Source organism: Lactuca sativa, chromosome 4, assembly GCF_002870075.4.
Source record: "Lactuca sativa cultivar Salinas chromosome 4, Lsat_Salinas_v11, whole genome shotgun sequence".
Lineage (NCBI taxonomy): Eukaryota > Viridiplantae > Streptophyta > Magnoliopsida > Asterales > Asteraceae > Lactuca > Lactuca sativa.
Genome location: NC_056626.2, coordinates 249,682,270 through 249,696,999, shown reverse-complemented (window position 1 = coordinate 249,696,999; position 14,730 = coordinate 249,682,270). Strand labels below are relative to the sequence as shown.

The 14,730-nt window shown below is 36.5% G+C and overlaps 1 protein-coding gene across 1 annotated transcript; it reads right to left on the bottom strand.

The window, feature by feature from the left end:
* Positions 1-6,697: 6,697 nt before the first annotated feature.
* On the bottom strand, positions 6,698-10,926 carry LOC111911075 (probable E3 ubiquitin-protein ligase RHG1A). The gene is made up of 7 exons (XM_042901346.2): positions 10,785-10,926; positions 10,344-10,481; positions 8,125-9,499; positions 7,757-7,807; positions 7,558-7,656; positions 7,117-7,245; positions 6,698-7,028 (listed from the first exon to the last, which is right to left on the bottom strand). Exons 3-7 carry the CDS (start codon positions 9,430-9,432, stop codon positions 6,891-6,893), a joined length of 1,725 nt encoding a protein of 574 aa, XP_042757280.1. The 5' UTR covers positions 9,433-9,499; positions 10,344-10,481; positions 10,785-10,926; the 3' UTR covers positions 6,698-6,890.
* Between the last annotated feature and the right edge of the window lie 3,804 nt (positions 10,927-14,730).

Genomic DNA, 14,730 nt, shown 5'->3' with positions numbered 1-14,730 from the left:
TTCAACTTTCTTAGTTTGAAATGAATTTCAAGATATGATTCATAGTTACTACAAAATTGGTCTAAAACTTGATTTGGAACGAACTATAACTCATCTATGATCGAACTATTTCCAACAATATCCGATTCCTCTTTTTAGTTGTACAATGGCACTAAGATGTTCTTTGAGGATCAGTTGTGATAAATATCCACAATCACTATATTGATCATAAAACATGATACTAAAGTACTCTCCTTTTCTTTCAAATTGGAGAAACTTCTATCTTTTTCCTAACATATTCTTCCATTCATTCTACTACTTACGAAATTTTCAAAAGTTTTAGAGTTATGCATAAGCTCATAAACACAACTATATTTACTAAAGCATCTATAAAACATGATGAATAGAGTTATCTTCCTTTGTGGTGGATCTGAATAGTTCATATTAACATATACTAGATCCACCAGTCCTTCACTTACCTCACATAAACCTGTGATCAATGAATTAGTTATAATTTTCCAATGAACAGGATTCTCATATACTATGTAATGCAACTTGTATAACACCAAGTATATGTCTAGTTGGTGATGAGATTTCTTTTCACTTGGTCAATTATGACAATACCACATGCGATATCATAAGAATCAAATCCACATGTAATATTACTTAAATTTGAAACGTAACCAACACTTTCATAACGGTCATTGCAAGGAAATATAAAATAAGGCAACCAGATAAACCAAAATTTCACTTTTATCCAAAATAAACGAAAATTTGGAATTTATCCTTACAACGCATAAAATGAAAACCATGTTTCTAGACATATCCGAAGAGTAATAGCAATCTATTAAATTATCCTAATTCCTCATTAGTAGCTCTAAATTCTTTATCTTCGAAAAATATTATTATAGTCCATTTCTCATGATTAGATTTAGCTCACCTTGCTCAAGTTTCGTTATTTCTCTTAGCTCCTTTAATACTATAAAAATGTGATCATAACTTCATGTATTAAGAGTGTGTGAATAGGAACTTATAAAACAATGAATTCAGATTATGAAGTCAGCTTCATTTCCAATATCCCTTCAATTGGTAGTAGAAACAAATGTACTCTTTAAGGTCAACACATGTAATGATCCTAGAACTGGCCTTTCTCTTTACCATACGATCAAACGGTTTGATCTTGGACAACCCCTTTCCATTGGGAAGAGAAATATTTTCTGGACCACCATTGTTACCATTGCCAATATCCATGGAAACCTTGGAATCATACCCAATAAGCATCTTTTCTTTAGATGTGCTCTTAAGCATTTTTTGCTTCAACAACTATCAACATTTGGGTTAGATGTATTAGGGTCTTATCGATATTCCTCATATAAAAGTTCTCAATAAACTATTCATATGAATTTCAAAGCAATAGAAGAACCAAGTCAATGGTTTGCTCCCTTAGGAAAAACGACACCCAATCTATCCAACTTGTTAATGTATGATTTCATTTTTAGAATATCCACACACACACAAAGTTTCCATCTTGATGTTTACATGCCAATAGGGATTGAGTAGTCTCATATCTTTCAACTTAAAGAAAAATGTGACTTTGGGAGAGTTACAAGCGGATGAGGTGGAAGAGTTGAAGAGAGATGATGTCTAGTTCCATCATTTCCTAAGGAAGGGAAAACAATTTCACCTTCACTTGAAATTAAAAGACCATATCCAAAAGATTGAGGAAAACCATTTCCATAGGAATGAGGAAGACCATTTCTATCTTCATAAGATATTTAAAAATTGGAGAAAGAGAATTCAAGTTAGTTGATTTTAATCCTTAATTAGTAACCCATAAATTTAAATTTAGGCAGGATCCATATTTTCAATTTGAACTTTGAAGAGGGATGCCATAATCAAATTCGAATCTATTTTAGGTAGGTAAGGCTTTTATCAATTCCAATCTTATGAAACTCGTAGATCCTTTGAGATTCATTGAATATAATCAATGACACATTTAATCTCTGATTATGCTCTCACTTTTGTGATTAGGATGCCGAGGATCACAAAACGAGATGTGAATAACCATGCAAACCCTCTTGACAACCTCGATGTTATATATCATCTCACATTGATGTGTCGGTTAATGTCCACTCTATGGTCTTATGATTGAAATTTTGTATACAAAGTTTCATGAGATGGTTTCGACTTATTTAAATGTAAGTTTTTTCAATATATTATATATTTAAAAGCAAGTCATGAAATCTATGAAACTAGTATAGTAACAATAGTTCAACGTTGATTCAAATACATCCAAAAGTTTGTGTGAAATGTATTTGTGGAATCATCTTCTTGAACATATAAATGAGAAATTCTTTACTAAATATCTAGTTGGATAAAATTTTGTAAATCATTTAAGTGTTATGACAGAAGAGAATGTTATCTATCAAGATAAAAGTTGAATACATCACTTGTGGTGCAAAGATCTGTTGGAATTAGTTCACATTAAATTAACTGTTTAGATTAACCACAATACATGGTAACACCAACTTCATTACATTCAAATCATATAAATATACTTATCTGAATGAACGTAGGTCTAGAACCTTCAAGGTGTTTTGATCTCTTATAGAACGAAGTTAAGAATCGACTGGTTAAAAGGATGAGATACTCAAATCCAATAAGGGTAGTAAGAATCTTAGTCAAAAGTATAGTGATCATATAAAGAATTGCGAAATAGTTTTATGAACTATATCCATCTAGAACACTCTCACAAACAATTTAGTCGGAAAGAGAAACCAATCATTTTTTTATTTGGTAAATGATGTGTCATACTTGAGTAAGGTTTTTTCCTCATTATCACATATGGAAGTCTATGATTATGAGGCTTACGCTTGTCATAAAGCACTTGACAAACTAGAACATAAACGTTTTGTTTTCATCAAGAAAATGGAGTTGTCACAAAGACGATTGACACAAAGCCATTCACATGACACTCTCAACATTAGGGTTTTACCCTAATGCTGATTAAATAGTAATATATTCTAGAGAATCCCTTTAATCAAGGGATTGTATCTAACCTAAACATAAAATGATCTGGTAAATATGGAAAATATCAAATCAGATCTTCTCCAGATTCAAAAATCAGCATCAACACTACAGAAGCTGATCAGAACATCAGCTTCAGCGTTAGAGAGATTAGCTTTAGCTTCAGCCATTAGTGTCAAGGTCAAGCTGATCAGCTTTAGCTTCAACAGATAATGAATAACCCTCAGTGAGTATCATCAACGTATCATTTGATCAGTGTGTCATCAGTGCATAACCATCAGCGTCTGGACACACTGATCAGTCTTTAGTAGATGGTGTCTTCATGCATTTGGTGTTGATAGAGTCTTCAGGGTCTTTCAGTCATTAAGGGATGTTCTTCAGTCTTCGACATATAAACTTCCATCAACATATCTTCAGATTAACTAAATAACAATAACTATAGTCTACATATTTTTCATCATCAAATCTATACAATTGAGTGACCCAACAATACAAAACATGCAAGTATCATACAGACAACTAGCATCAAACATCATAATCCAGTGGGTCGGCATTGGTGCCTTCAACCCACGTGTACAGTGAAGAGACTCACCTATCAGAAAACGATCAAATGCTACCGCTCCTACTGCCAAGAGTACATATGCTATAAATCAGTTGTACGGACATATAAGGTACACTCTTAGCTTACCTTCCAAAACTAGAGTTTTGATCAAAAGTTCATGTAAGTCAATAAGTCCACAGTCAAAGTCAAATTCAACCTCAATTGACCTCCATTTCATGGCCATCCTTCGTCCACGTCGTGGATGATGGGTTCAACCCGATCAAAACCCGGTCTCGGATAAACCTAGATACGTACCAAAATACATAGCCACATCGTGGCCCCAAAGCACTACGTCATGGCAGAGACATTCTCAAAACAGTCATGGAAAATCCCATTGCCATGGTGTGGCACCCTACTGTCATGGCATGGGAAACATCTAAAGGTAGAATTCTTTCTAAGGTCCTTAATCTGTAAAGACTTTTGCCCAAACTTTCCCAAAAGCATCTAGGGGTCCTATTGATCCTTAAAAATTTAAACTTTGTGTACATGCATGCCCCATGCATGTCCTCCATCAAATCTAGGTAAAAAGAGTTTAAAAGGGATCTAAACTCATGCAAGGATCCCAAACCATAACCATTTCTCAGATCTACAAAGTATAGTGTCCTTGGGACTCCTAAGAGTCATAAAATTGCAAACTTTATCACTTTGCTTCACTCAAAGTCCATCAAAGAGTTCAATCATGCAAGATAACTCTAGATCCATAGAGAAAAAGATGAAAAGCCAGATTAAAGATCCTTACAAATGATCCAACAAGATGATTCTAGAGATTGGAGAGTGTTGTGTGCTTGCTTCTTGCACTCAATCTTCTTCTACTTCTTTCAAAATCACCAAAAGAAATTGGGCTTAAAATCTTCAAGGCGGGTTAGGGTTAGGTTTATGGGGCTTGAGACTGATGGAGGCTAAAGATGGGCAACCCTAGCCTCCCCACTTTCCTTTAAACACCTAAAAATTAGGGTTTCATGTCATAGGGTCGCCACATCATGGGCAATAGATGCCATTTCGTAGGTATCATTAAATGATCAGTGAAACTTCCAGCATCGCCACGTAGTGGGATGCCTTCACCATGACGTGGTCACTCCTAAAATCCTAAAATACATTAATATTAAATACCTCCAAGAATCCGATGTTACATGTATTAAGCCAAAAGTAACTAGATAGAAGTGTGGGGCTCATCAATACCTTTCTGTGGATATAAAGATCCCCAAAAACAGAGTTGAAACGAAGAAGTTATGGCTTTGAAGTTAGGTGATATTGGGGGATAACTGTCACCAGGGAGTGGGGATCGGAGCCCACAATGTGGCAATCAGTTAACCCCAAGCCTTGGATTTTTAGGGTTTTTAACGTATTTAAGCATAAGGTTGTGACTTTTTGGCCATTTTCTTAGCCTCGATCACCTCTAGAACCCATTGGGAGAAACCCTAGCCTCCACCTTCAAGATTTGAGCTTCTCCTCTCTCCTCCCTCCTCTTTTGGATGATTTTTATGTTATTTTGATGGAGCTTAAAGATCAATAAGGTTCTTTTTGTTGCAAGGAATGATGCTTTAAGTTTGTATGCATCAAAGGCACTATATATTTTTGGACCATTGTGAGTATATAGTTCCAATCTTGGTATCTAGTTTATTAGATCTTGTCATTTGGGTTTTTGGCACTTTAGTCCATTTTATGAGTGATCTTGGAGTTGAGTGGACCTAACATCTTTCGATCAATTTAGAATGTTTCTTGGACCCCATAGACTAGGAAACTTATCATCTTTTGCCTTGCTTTTTAGCTATGCAAGTTATCTTGGTCCTTTAGACCATTTTGGTGTATTAAAGTTTAGATCTTGAAAGATTGTGGCTTATTATGGATAAAGTTGGAAACTTTATCCATCTAGACATCTTGTTGATTTAGATATGAAAGTTGGAGACTTGTACTTAATGGATTAAGTTGATAAAGATGCATTTTGGATCCCTTTGAGACTTAAAGTCTAGATCTTGGTTGTTTGGACTTGCCTAATGGATAAAGTTGGAAATTTTATCCATTAAGACCTTAGAAAGGATTAGAGAAATGTAATTGCATTAAAGTTCAAAGAAATGTAATTGCAATTCAATTGATTGCACGCATTCATAATTTAGTAGAATTGAATGAAACTATCCCAATTGATTATCTGTAGCCGTAAATGCATTAGATTCGAACAAGGATGCATCGGTCCTCTCTATGTAAAACATGAAAATCAATCAGTTGCTTCTCTCTCCGTAAAACATGAAAAAACAATCAATCTCAAAAAGAATTCTTCAAATATTTTCTAACAAATTACGTACATTGTTAATTTCAGTTGAATCAATTGTCGCACTAATCTCTATATTTGTCAATTAAGTTGAATCGATATTTGCAAAAACATGAAAATTTATTAAACGAATGATTTTCAATTGAATTGATTGTTGTTCCAAACATGTACTACTTGTTTCAATTGAATTGATCAGTGTTCCAAAGTTTGTAATTGCCACCAAAGTTTGTAATTGTCAATAAAATGATCTAATAAACCAGTTCGTTTTTAATAAGTTCGTTAGTTCGCTCCCATTACTTGAGTTCGCTCTGGAATTTTGTATGGTTTTACTTTTAACTTTTCAAAAAAATTATTTTAAGATAACTTTTGTCATTGCTAAACACTATTTTTGTTTAATTAGCTTTTTGAAAAGTTATTAAGTAAATTCAAACACCCAACTCCAACTTTTTTATACTACAAGAAAATTTAAAAAAAAACGAGGGTGCCGCATGTACATATGTTTGGCTAGAGATTTAATCGAATCAAGGCAACTTGTAAGTACTCAATACCAAGATATTCAAATTCAATACCAACTCGAAAGTTATTCAAATTCAACTCGATTAAAGTCAAATTAGGCTCAACTCTAGCTATATTTTCAAGCCGAACTCCATGAGCTCAACTCTAACTATATTTGAGCTTTTTGTTCACCTCGACTACACCCCTATGTGTGGCTTGTTATAGTTTTGTTCGGCTTAAGACATGGCATACAAACCTTATCATCTAATCATATGTATATAATTAACCAACGCGCTTATCTTTAATTGGGGATGAAAGCAAACAAAATCTTGATAACAATTTAATCATAAATAGAATAGAAAATGTCATTAGATAATATTATCCTCTCCACCAAAACCAAAGAAAAAAGAATCTTGAAAATGGTCAAGTACAAAATACTCCATTGATGAGACTCTCAAGACATTACCCAACCCACCACTTTTTTTCCCTTCTTTGAAGCAATTGTCATCTTCAACAAAAACCTCATTTACTACTTGCAAAAGCCGCTGACTTGCAAACTGGACACAAGTTCTTCTGAAGCAACCATTGTTTGATACAATTTGTATGAAAATCATGCCCACATCCCAATCCCCCAAGATCATCTCCATTTTTATATTCCTCCTATTAAAAAAAAAAGTATAAAAACAATTATACAGATTTGTTTACTCATAACAACAATTAATTATTTACTGATAATAACAATTTGTACCTGACATATGCAGCAAGGATCAATATCTGATACGGTTGCATATGTTTTATGCTTGAGACAACTAGAAATGTTTTCTTCTGTTAATCCAGTGTTCACATTGCCAATACGCTCTTCTAATGCCAATAGCTCCTGAATAATCATAAGATGTTACATATAAGTTTTTTTGCTTAAATAACTATTTAAAAAAAAAATTCTAGATTCGAAACAACGTTTCTATAACATATTGAAGTTTCTTAATTGATTAAATGTTAAAGATGTTTTCAATTAGTTGTGTGTTTAGATAAAATTTTCTGAAATGTTACAAAGACCTCAAATAAGAAATAAAACTGGAAGAGAACTTTTTAGGACCAAAATAGTAAACATTTAGCTACACTCTAGGGCAAAATAATGTAATTTAGTTTTTTAATTTAAAATGGTTTGAAAATTGATGTTTCTATTTACCTCATAGGACATGTTATCAATATCAAGCCGCATATCCCTATGCCTATCATGAATATCAGCCATCCCATAGAAAACCGATTGATCTAAAATCATAACATCCTGCAATACAACAAGAAAAAATTTATATTATTTTTACCACAATTTCCTTCTTATTAAGTTACATGATCATATGAAAGCATTATATTTGCTTAAAACTAACCTCAAATCGCAAGCCCTCTCCCCTACGAATAAGATCCAAGACATTGCGGATCTGAAACCAAAGACACAAAAAAAAATATTACAATCAAAATTTAACTTTAAATTTTTAGTTAAAAAGAGCAAATTATAATGCATTTGTAATTTGTTACAATGACTGGACAAGACAGGATAGGACAGGACTGATGTGACTAAACAAGCTTTTAGGGCTATTATAGTAATTATGAGTGTAAGAAGGGTATTCACGTCTTTTGAGCATATGAGAGATTTGACTTGACATTATGGGATTGGACAGGACAAAAATTACAAAAGTGTGTCATCTGTCATGTTATGTCATGTCCTGCTTTACAAATAAAGGCCTAAAGAACGCACCTCTGACACTAGTCTGCCTCTTCCATCACTTCCACCAACCACGTTTCTTGCTAAATACGGAAATCCAAAAGAACCATCCACAAGTCTATCTGTCGATCTCGAATGAGGTAATACATGATGCCGATGATTATGTCCCCCCGGAACACCAACTACCGCCGGAATTCCCGTTTCCGATGTTCCAACGGCCGGCGGAATCCTAGAAAAAAGATTACCGCTCCCGCTCAGCCCTCCACCGCCACCAGGATCCATCGACGACAACAACGACCGGCGAAGAATCTCAGAAAGTCTTCTCGAAGGGTAATGCGGAGGAGACCCGCGGTTCATTGGCAAATTCGGTATTATAGACGAAGGTGGAGGAACCGGATTTGAATTTCCGGCGGTGGAATTGGAAACACCGTTTCCGCCGGAATTCAAATTCCAATTCATTGCGGTTTGTGGCGGCACAAATATTGGATGCTCGGAGATATTTGTCGGAAGTGTTCTTGAGTTATCCGAAGAGCGATTTCGATTCCACCGAGAGGATCCGGATCCGGATCCGTGTGTGTTTCTTCTCAATGCCGGGACCCGCAACATGGGTTGAGTTTCTTGACTCAATGAATTTGAATTTGAATTAGAATTTGAATGTGAATGTGAATTTGAATTCTCGGGTGTTATTGCTACAACAGGTGGTGATCTTAAATCTACAGAGTTGAGTCTCAAAGGAGGATTTGATGGTTGTTCTTGTTGGCGTGAATTATTGATTCGAATTCGAACATTTCTTCGAGTATTTTCGATCTCAGATCCAATATTCAATCCGAGTCTTGGAATAATCGAATCGTTTTGCAAATCATTAACTGGATTAGGGTTTTGAAACATGTTTGAAGAAGATGACTGACCAATACTTAACTCTGTTGCTTTTCTTTTACATGGTAAATGACGTAAAAGCCCCTGTCCTTGTCCTTCGATTTCAAAAGGGTTGGAGGAAGAACTACCTGGAAAACTCGAGGGCTTAATGGGAATAAAAGTTGATGGAGTTACATTATGAGGAATAGTTTCAAGATGCGAGTTTTGCACAAATAAAGGACCATGAACATGATTATGGGTTATGTTTATATTTGCAGGAGGCCAACTGTGTTCAGATGTTTTCGGGTCTTGACTCACTGAGTTGAGGACTGAGTTTGAACTCGACTCGCCCATGCTCCACATACTTATGTTTTGTGTTTCTTGATTTGGAGGGTTTCGCATGTTCCATGAATCACTTGAACTTGAGCCATGTTCCATGGCTAAGCCTTCTGGTAAATTACCAATTGTGCCCTTTTGTCCTTGCATTGGGATTAATAATTTTTTATACAGATGACAGGTGCCAAGAATTCTTTATTTCAAGTTCTTGAAAAACCTGAGTAGAATCAAGATTTGTAAGTACATTGCTATTTCATGAATTTATCCTAGAAGAAAAACCAATGTAACAAAAATAAGTATCTAATGTTATCAACAACAAAAACCATGTATTATCGAAGAATAACAATTTTGAAGATATAGTCATGAACTTAAACTATGTAGTTTACAAGTTATTATATTATTATAATCGAGAAAACAACTGTTCAACTTATGGGTATTCACAATTTGCACTTGTAAATGTACGAGTCTATTAAATGCTCAAGAAGTAAAGCACCAAACCATGTGTAATGGCGTACCAAAGTCAATCTTTCTGACCTAAATTAGGTGGAAACATGTCATAACTTCAAGCAAAATAAAAAAGAATAGGTGTACACCATAAAAATAATCAAACTGTGAAAGAAACAAAGAACATAATCTTTAAAATCAAACAAACACCACCCATCGAATCGGGTCAAATTGAGCATGCATCAAAACGAATGGATCTATGGGTAATCTACAATGAATACATCAAGCATTATTTCAAGAACAGTTTTATATGAATCGGGTAAAGTGTAATCGATTAAACCAGTCAAACAAGCGAAAAATGGTGTGTAGGTGATTATAAAAAGAAGAAAGGATTCAAACAAGAAGAGATAAATCTAAAAACGCATACGGTTATCTACAAAAAGACAAATTTGAAAAAGAAAATAAAGACTTTCTGGTAAAACCCAGCATCAACACCGAAATAAAGAACAAAAAACTGATTTTCCTTCAAAATATGTGAAATTTTCAGATGAGAAATTGGAAAAAACACAAAACTGAAATTGGGTATTGTTAAGAATGATCGATGAAAAACAACATACCTGAAAAAGACGGTAGAATACAGGCGATGGATCTAACGCTAAGTATAAGAAGATCTTGAAACGGTGGTTGAGAGAGTAGATGATGATGATTATGATCAAAACGACTTCATCTTCATCAACATATCTCTTGTTTCCTTTCTATACGAACAAACAAACAACCAAAGAATCAACCAATCAATCAGCTTTCTGATTCTTTAAGCAAAGACTCTTTTCAAAGAAAGAACAGCGAACAAGAGAGGCTTTCTTTCGTTGAGAGAAAATCAAACACGAAATTGTGTGCTTTTGTGGGGTGAAAAATAGGGTAATCTTTAATTTACGAAATAACCCAGAGAGAGAAAGACACACACACACAAAGTCGCAAGGCTCATAGTAGTTTCCTAAAGAAAGAGAGAGAGAGAGAGAGAAAGAATAGAAAAGAGAAGAGGGTGTGTGTATGTGTACCGAATACAAATGGGGGTGTGTTGCGTTGTGTTGTGTTGTGTCTGTCCCTCTCTAGAAAATTAAATTGCGTCTTCCAATGCGCGCCGATGAGACCACCACTTCTGTTTCTTGTTTCTTCTTTCACCCCTTTCACATGCCCTCTATCTTTCTAATCCTTTTCACACCTCCACCTTCTAACCTCTTCTCTTTCTAACCCTTTTAGGCCTAATCAAGAATTAAATTACAATTGTTGTGGTTTTCAAAATTCAACCTACTAGTGCACAATGACAGATAATATTGATATGGATATTTAATTATTACTTAAATGTTTAACCCATTCTATACTAGTATACTACCAATAGAGTAGGGATATATCTTTTGGGTCAAAGTTGGTATTAATTGCATTTGTAATTAATACTAATAGACAAAATTATGTGTATATTGAATTTGAGAGATTGTAAGAATAATTTGTTCCGTTTATTGTATAATCTCTAAAAGAATCACACTAAATAGTAGGTAGGTGTATTGAATATAGCTCTTTGAAGTCATTTATCGATTTATTTTATTTTAAAACCAGCTAAATTTTTGATATTTTTTTATGTATTTATATGTACGTAACTCATTCCTGGCAACCAAGCTATTTTGTTGCTACGTTCTTTGAACGATAACGTACACTTACACTATAACCGGATATAACCTAAACATGCACATCGCTCCTTGTTCGATGCATTTTCTTACAAAAAAAACTTGTTTTCATCGATTGTAGTCACACTTACTAGATTGACTACATGAAATAGTACACAAGAGATGTATGTTAGTTCTAGATCAGATCGAATTTGCTGTAGATGGATGTAGATACAATCGAAAAACTTCAAATTGTAAAACAATTAACAATCGAGAGTGTATAGAAATGTTTCCATAATTTATTTGAATGAACAAAAGAAATTGTAATGCCTAATATGAATTATGACTAATGAACATACAATTAAACATGTCTACGATCTACATTAAAATTCCGATTTCCATACTTAGAAATCGTTTGCATACACTAAAGGTGTATATGATAAAATCATTATTGGACAAATTAAAGAACTAATTCGACATATTAAAGAAGGTCTACTTGGTCTAAGGATGTCGAGTTATATATAGGATACAGTTCGACATGCACACATATAAGGAAATGATTTTTTATATGAAATTTTATTGAAAGTATATCCCTTAGCACATCATCCTTGGTGAAAATATATGTAGAGCAGATGCTGCAAACTAGATGTGTAACGACCCAAATTTCACGTCCAAATTTCATTTAAATTAAGTAGTTTGTAAAACATTTGTAGTAAAACGTCCTACGATCATATCATTTCAATAAACATATCTCGTGTCTAAATACCCAATACATGAAAATAGTAATAATGTCATAGTACAATCCCAAAATATCTCATAATGCGGAAAACCAAAGTGTGTGTGTGTATGATGTGCCGCTACCGCGCCGGCTCCTTCCCCTTCGCTGAAGAGGTACCTGAAACAACAACTGAAAACTGTAAGCACGAAGCTTAGTGAGTTCCCCCATCGTACCACATACCACACAATCATATCACATACATACTGTCATGCATTTCTGGGGTGCCCGACCTACCCGGTACGGCCATTCTGGGGTGCCGACCTACCCATGCAGCCATTCTGGGGTGCTGTCCTTCCCGTGTCAAGCCATTCTGGGGCGCTGACCTACCCGTGTCGAGCCATTCTGGGGTGCTGACTACCCATCGGTCCTAACAACCGAACCTCGGGGATTGGTCCCCTCCTACTACCTCTATCGCATATAACATACAAGCCAGCATGCAAACATATCATCACATACCGTCAGACGTATCTGGGGTGTCTGACTACCCTTCGGTCCTAACAACCGATCTCTACTACTATCACATACAACATATCATGCTAGCATATAACATATCAGGTAGTAGCAAACCTAGATGATATCACATAGATAATCATCTAACATACGAACCCTACTGGTGGGTCGGCATTGTGGCCGTAGACCTACCGCTACTGGAAGGTAACTCACCTCGTAGTAGCTGCCGAGCTGTGCGGGAATCCTCTAACTGATGCCGCTGTTGCTCCGGAAATCCTCCGGCTATAATTCCCACAAAACACTTAGTCAGAAACTGACATCTACCCTTAGGGTAAAATGACCATTTTACCCCTTGACCAAGTCAAAGTCAAAGTCAACTTCCAGTTGACCTGACTCGCCGAGTTGGCTCGCCAACTCGCCGAGTCCCTATCCTTCCATCAGACCTCATACCCGTCTCTACTCGTCGAGTTAGGCGAAGACTCGACGAGTTTTCCTCCTAAAAGAACAACGACTGAATTCACATCTGACTCGCCGAGTTGTATGAACAACTCATCGAGTTCATCATCAACCGATACTCATGTCCTGCCCTGACTCGCCGAGTTGTATGAACAACTCGTCGAGTTATTCTTCATCCTATGAACATGTTCTGTCTTTAACTTGTCGAGTTCGTTCATGCACTCGCCGAGTACCATAAATTCCCAGAACATTTTGCTTAGTCCAGAATGTTGGGTCACTCCCCGGGACTCCTAAAAACCTTTCCACACTCAACTGGTCCTTATGACCCTCACTGATATGGGACCAAAACCCCTGGACTCACCGAGTCCAGGAATGGACTCGCCGAGTCTAACACATTCCTTACTAAGAACTTCGATTTTTGATGTACAACACTTAACCAAATGATAGATCCAAGCCCCTAAACTCGATCTAGCACGTAAAGTTACAAACTTTACGTGCATGCATGGGACATAAGAGCTTAAAAGGCTCTAAAATGGTTCTTTTGTTGCATGGGGCCTTCCTTGGTGCAAAAAGCAACCTAGATCTGACTTGTGGATCATAAAATGACATGATACAGAAGCCCAAACCCCCAACCTTGTTTGCAAACATGGTTGGCCACCAAAAATGGCTTATAAAAGCCCTAAATCAACTCAAAGAGGGATCTAACAAATGAATGAGCAAGGTTCAGACTTTATACCTTCCAAAGACTGCAAATGATGAACCAAACTCGAATCCTTCAGTCCCCTCTTGATCCTTTTATGCTCTTCCTTCTTCCTTGAGATCAAAACTCACAAGAATCACTCAAAAAGCCTTAGATCTACTAAAAAACGGCTAGGGTTTGCTATGAGGAGTGTTTGGGAGCATAAAGGGGGAAAGGAGGTTGCATAAGGTCATTTAAATAGGGTGCAAACCCCTGGATTAGGGTTTTTGTCCCAACAACGGCTACTCGCAGAGTCCGCAGCTCAAACCCCGCGCCTCATCCCGCTTCTACACAGCGAGTTAGTCCTTCGACTCGCCGAGTCCAAGGCTAAAATGCAAAAAAAATGAAGATTTAATAACAGAATACATACCAAGAACCAGGTGCTACAAATCTCCCCTACTTATTTTAGACTTCGTCCTCAAAGTCTGCCGCTCGATCCTGAAACAGCTCGGGGTAGTGCTCCATCATCTCACTCACCGGCTCCTAAGTCCACTCCGACCCATTCCGGTGCTGCCATTGCACCTTCACGAGTTCTACACTTTTGTTCCTCAAATCCTTCGACTTCCGGTCAAGGATCGCTACAGGCCGCTCGATGTAATTTAGGCTGCCATCAACCTGAATGTCCTCCAAGGGTACCATCGTCGTATCGTCCACTAGGCACTTCTGCAACTGAGAGACGTGGAAAGTGTTGTTGATCTGACTGAGTTCGGCTGGCAGATCCAGCCGATACGCCACCTTGCCCACCCGGGCTACAACCCTGAACGGTCCGATATACCTTGGGCCCAACTTGCCCCGCTTCCTGAATCGGATGACGCCCTTCCATGGCGACACCTTCAGGAGAACCATATCCCCGACCTGGAATTCCAGGTCTGATCGATGCTTATCGGTGTAACTTTTCTGCCGACTCTGAGCGGTCTGAA

What these genes read in the sequence shown, in the direction of transcription:
- LOC111911075 (XM_042901346.2), bottom strand. Translation starts at nt 9,432, where the DNA reads ATGCAAGGACAAAAGGGCACAATTGGTAATTTACCAGAAGGCTTAGCC. An exon ending in GAGGCAGACTAGTGTCAGAG is followed by an intron (nt 7,808 to 8,124) that starts GTGCGTTCTTTA and finishes CTTTGGTTTCAG; the next exon opens with ATCCGCAATGTCTTGGATCT. An exon ending in GAGAGGGCTTGCGATTTGAG is followed by an intron (nt 7,657 to 7,756) that starts GTTAGTTTTAAG and finishes GTTGTATTGCAG; the next exon opens with GATGTTATGATTTTAGATCA.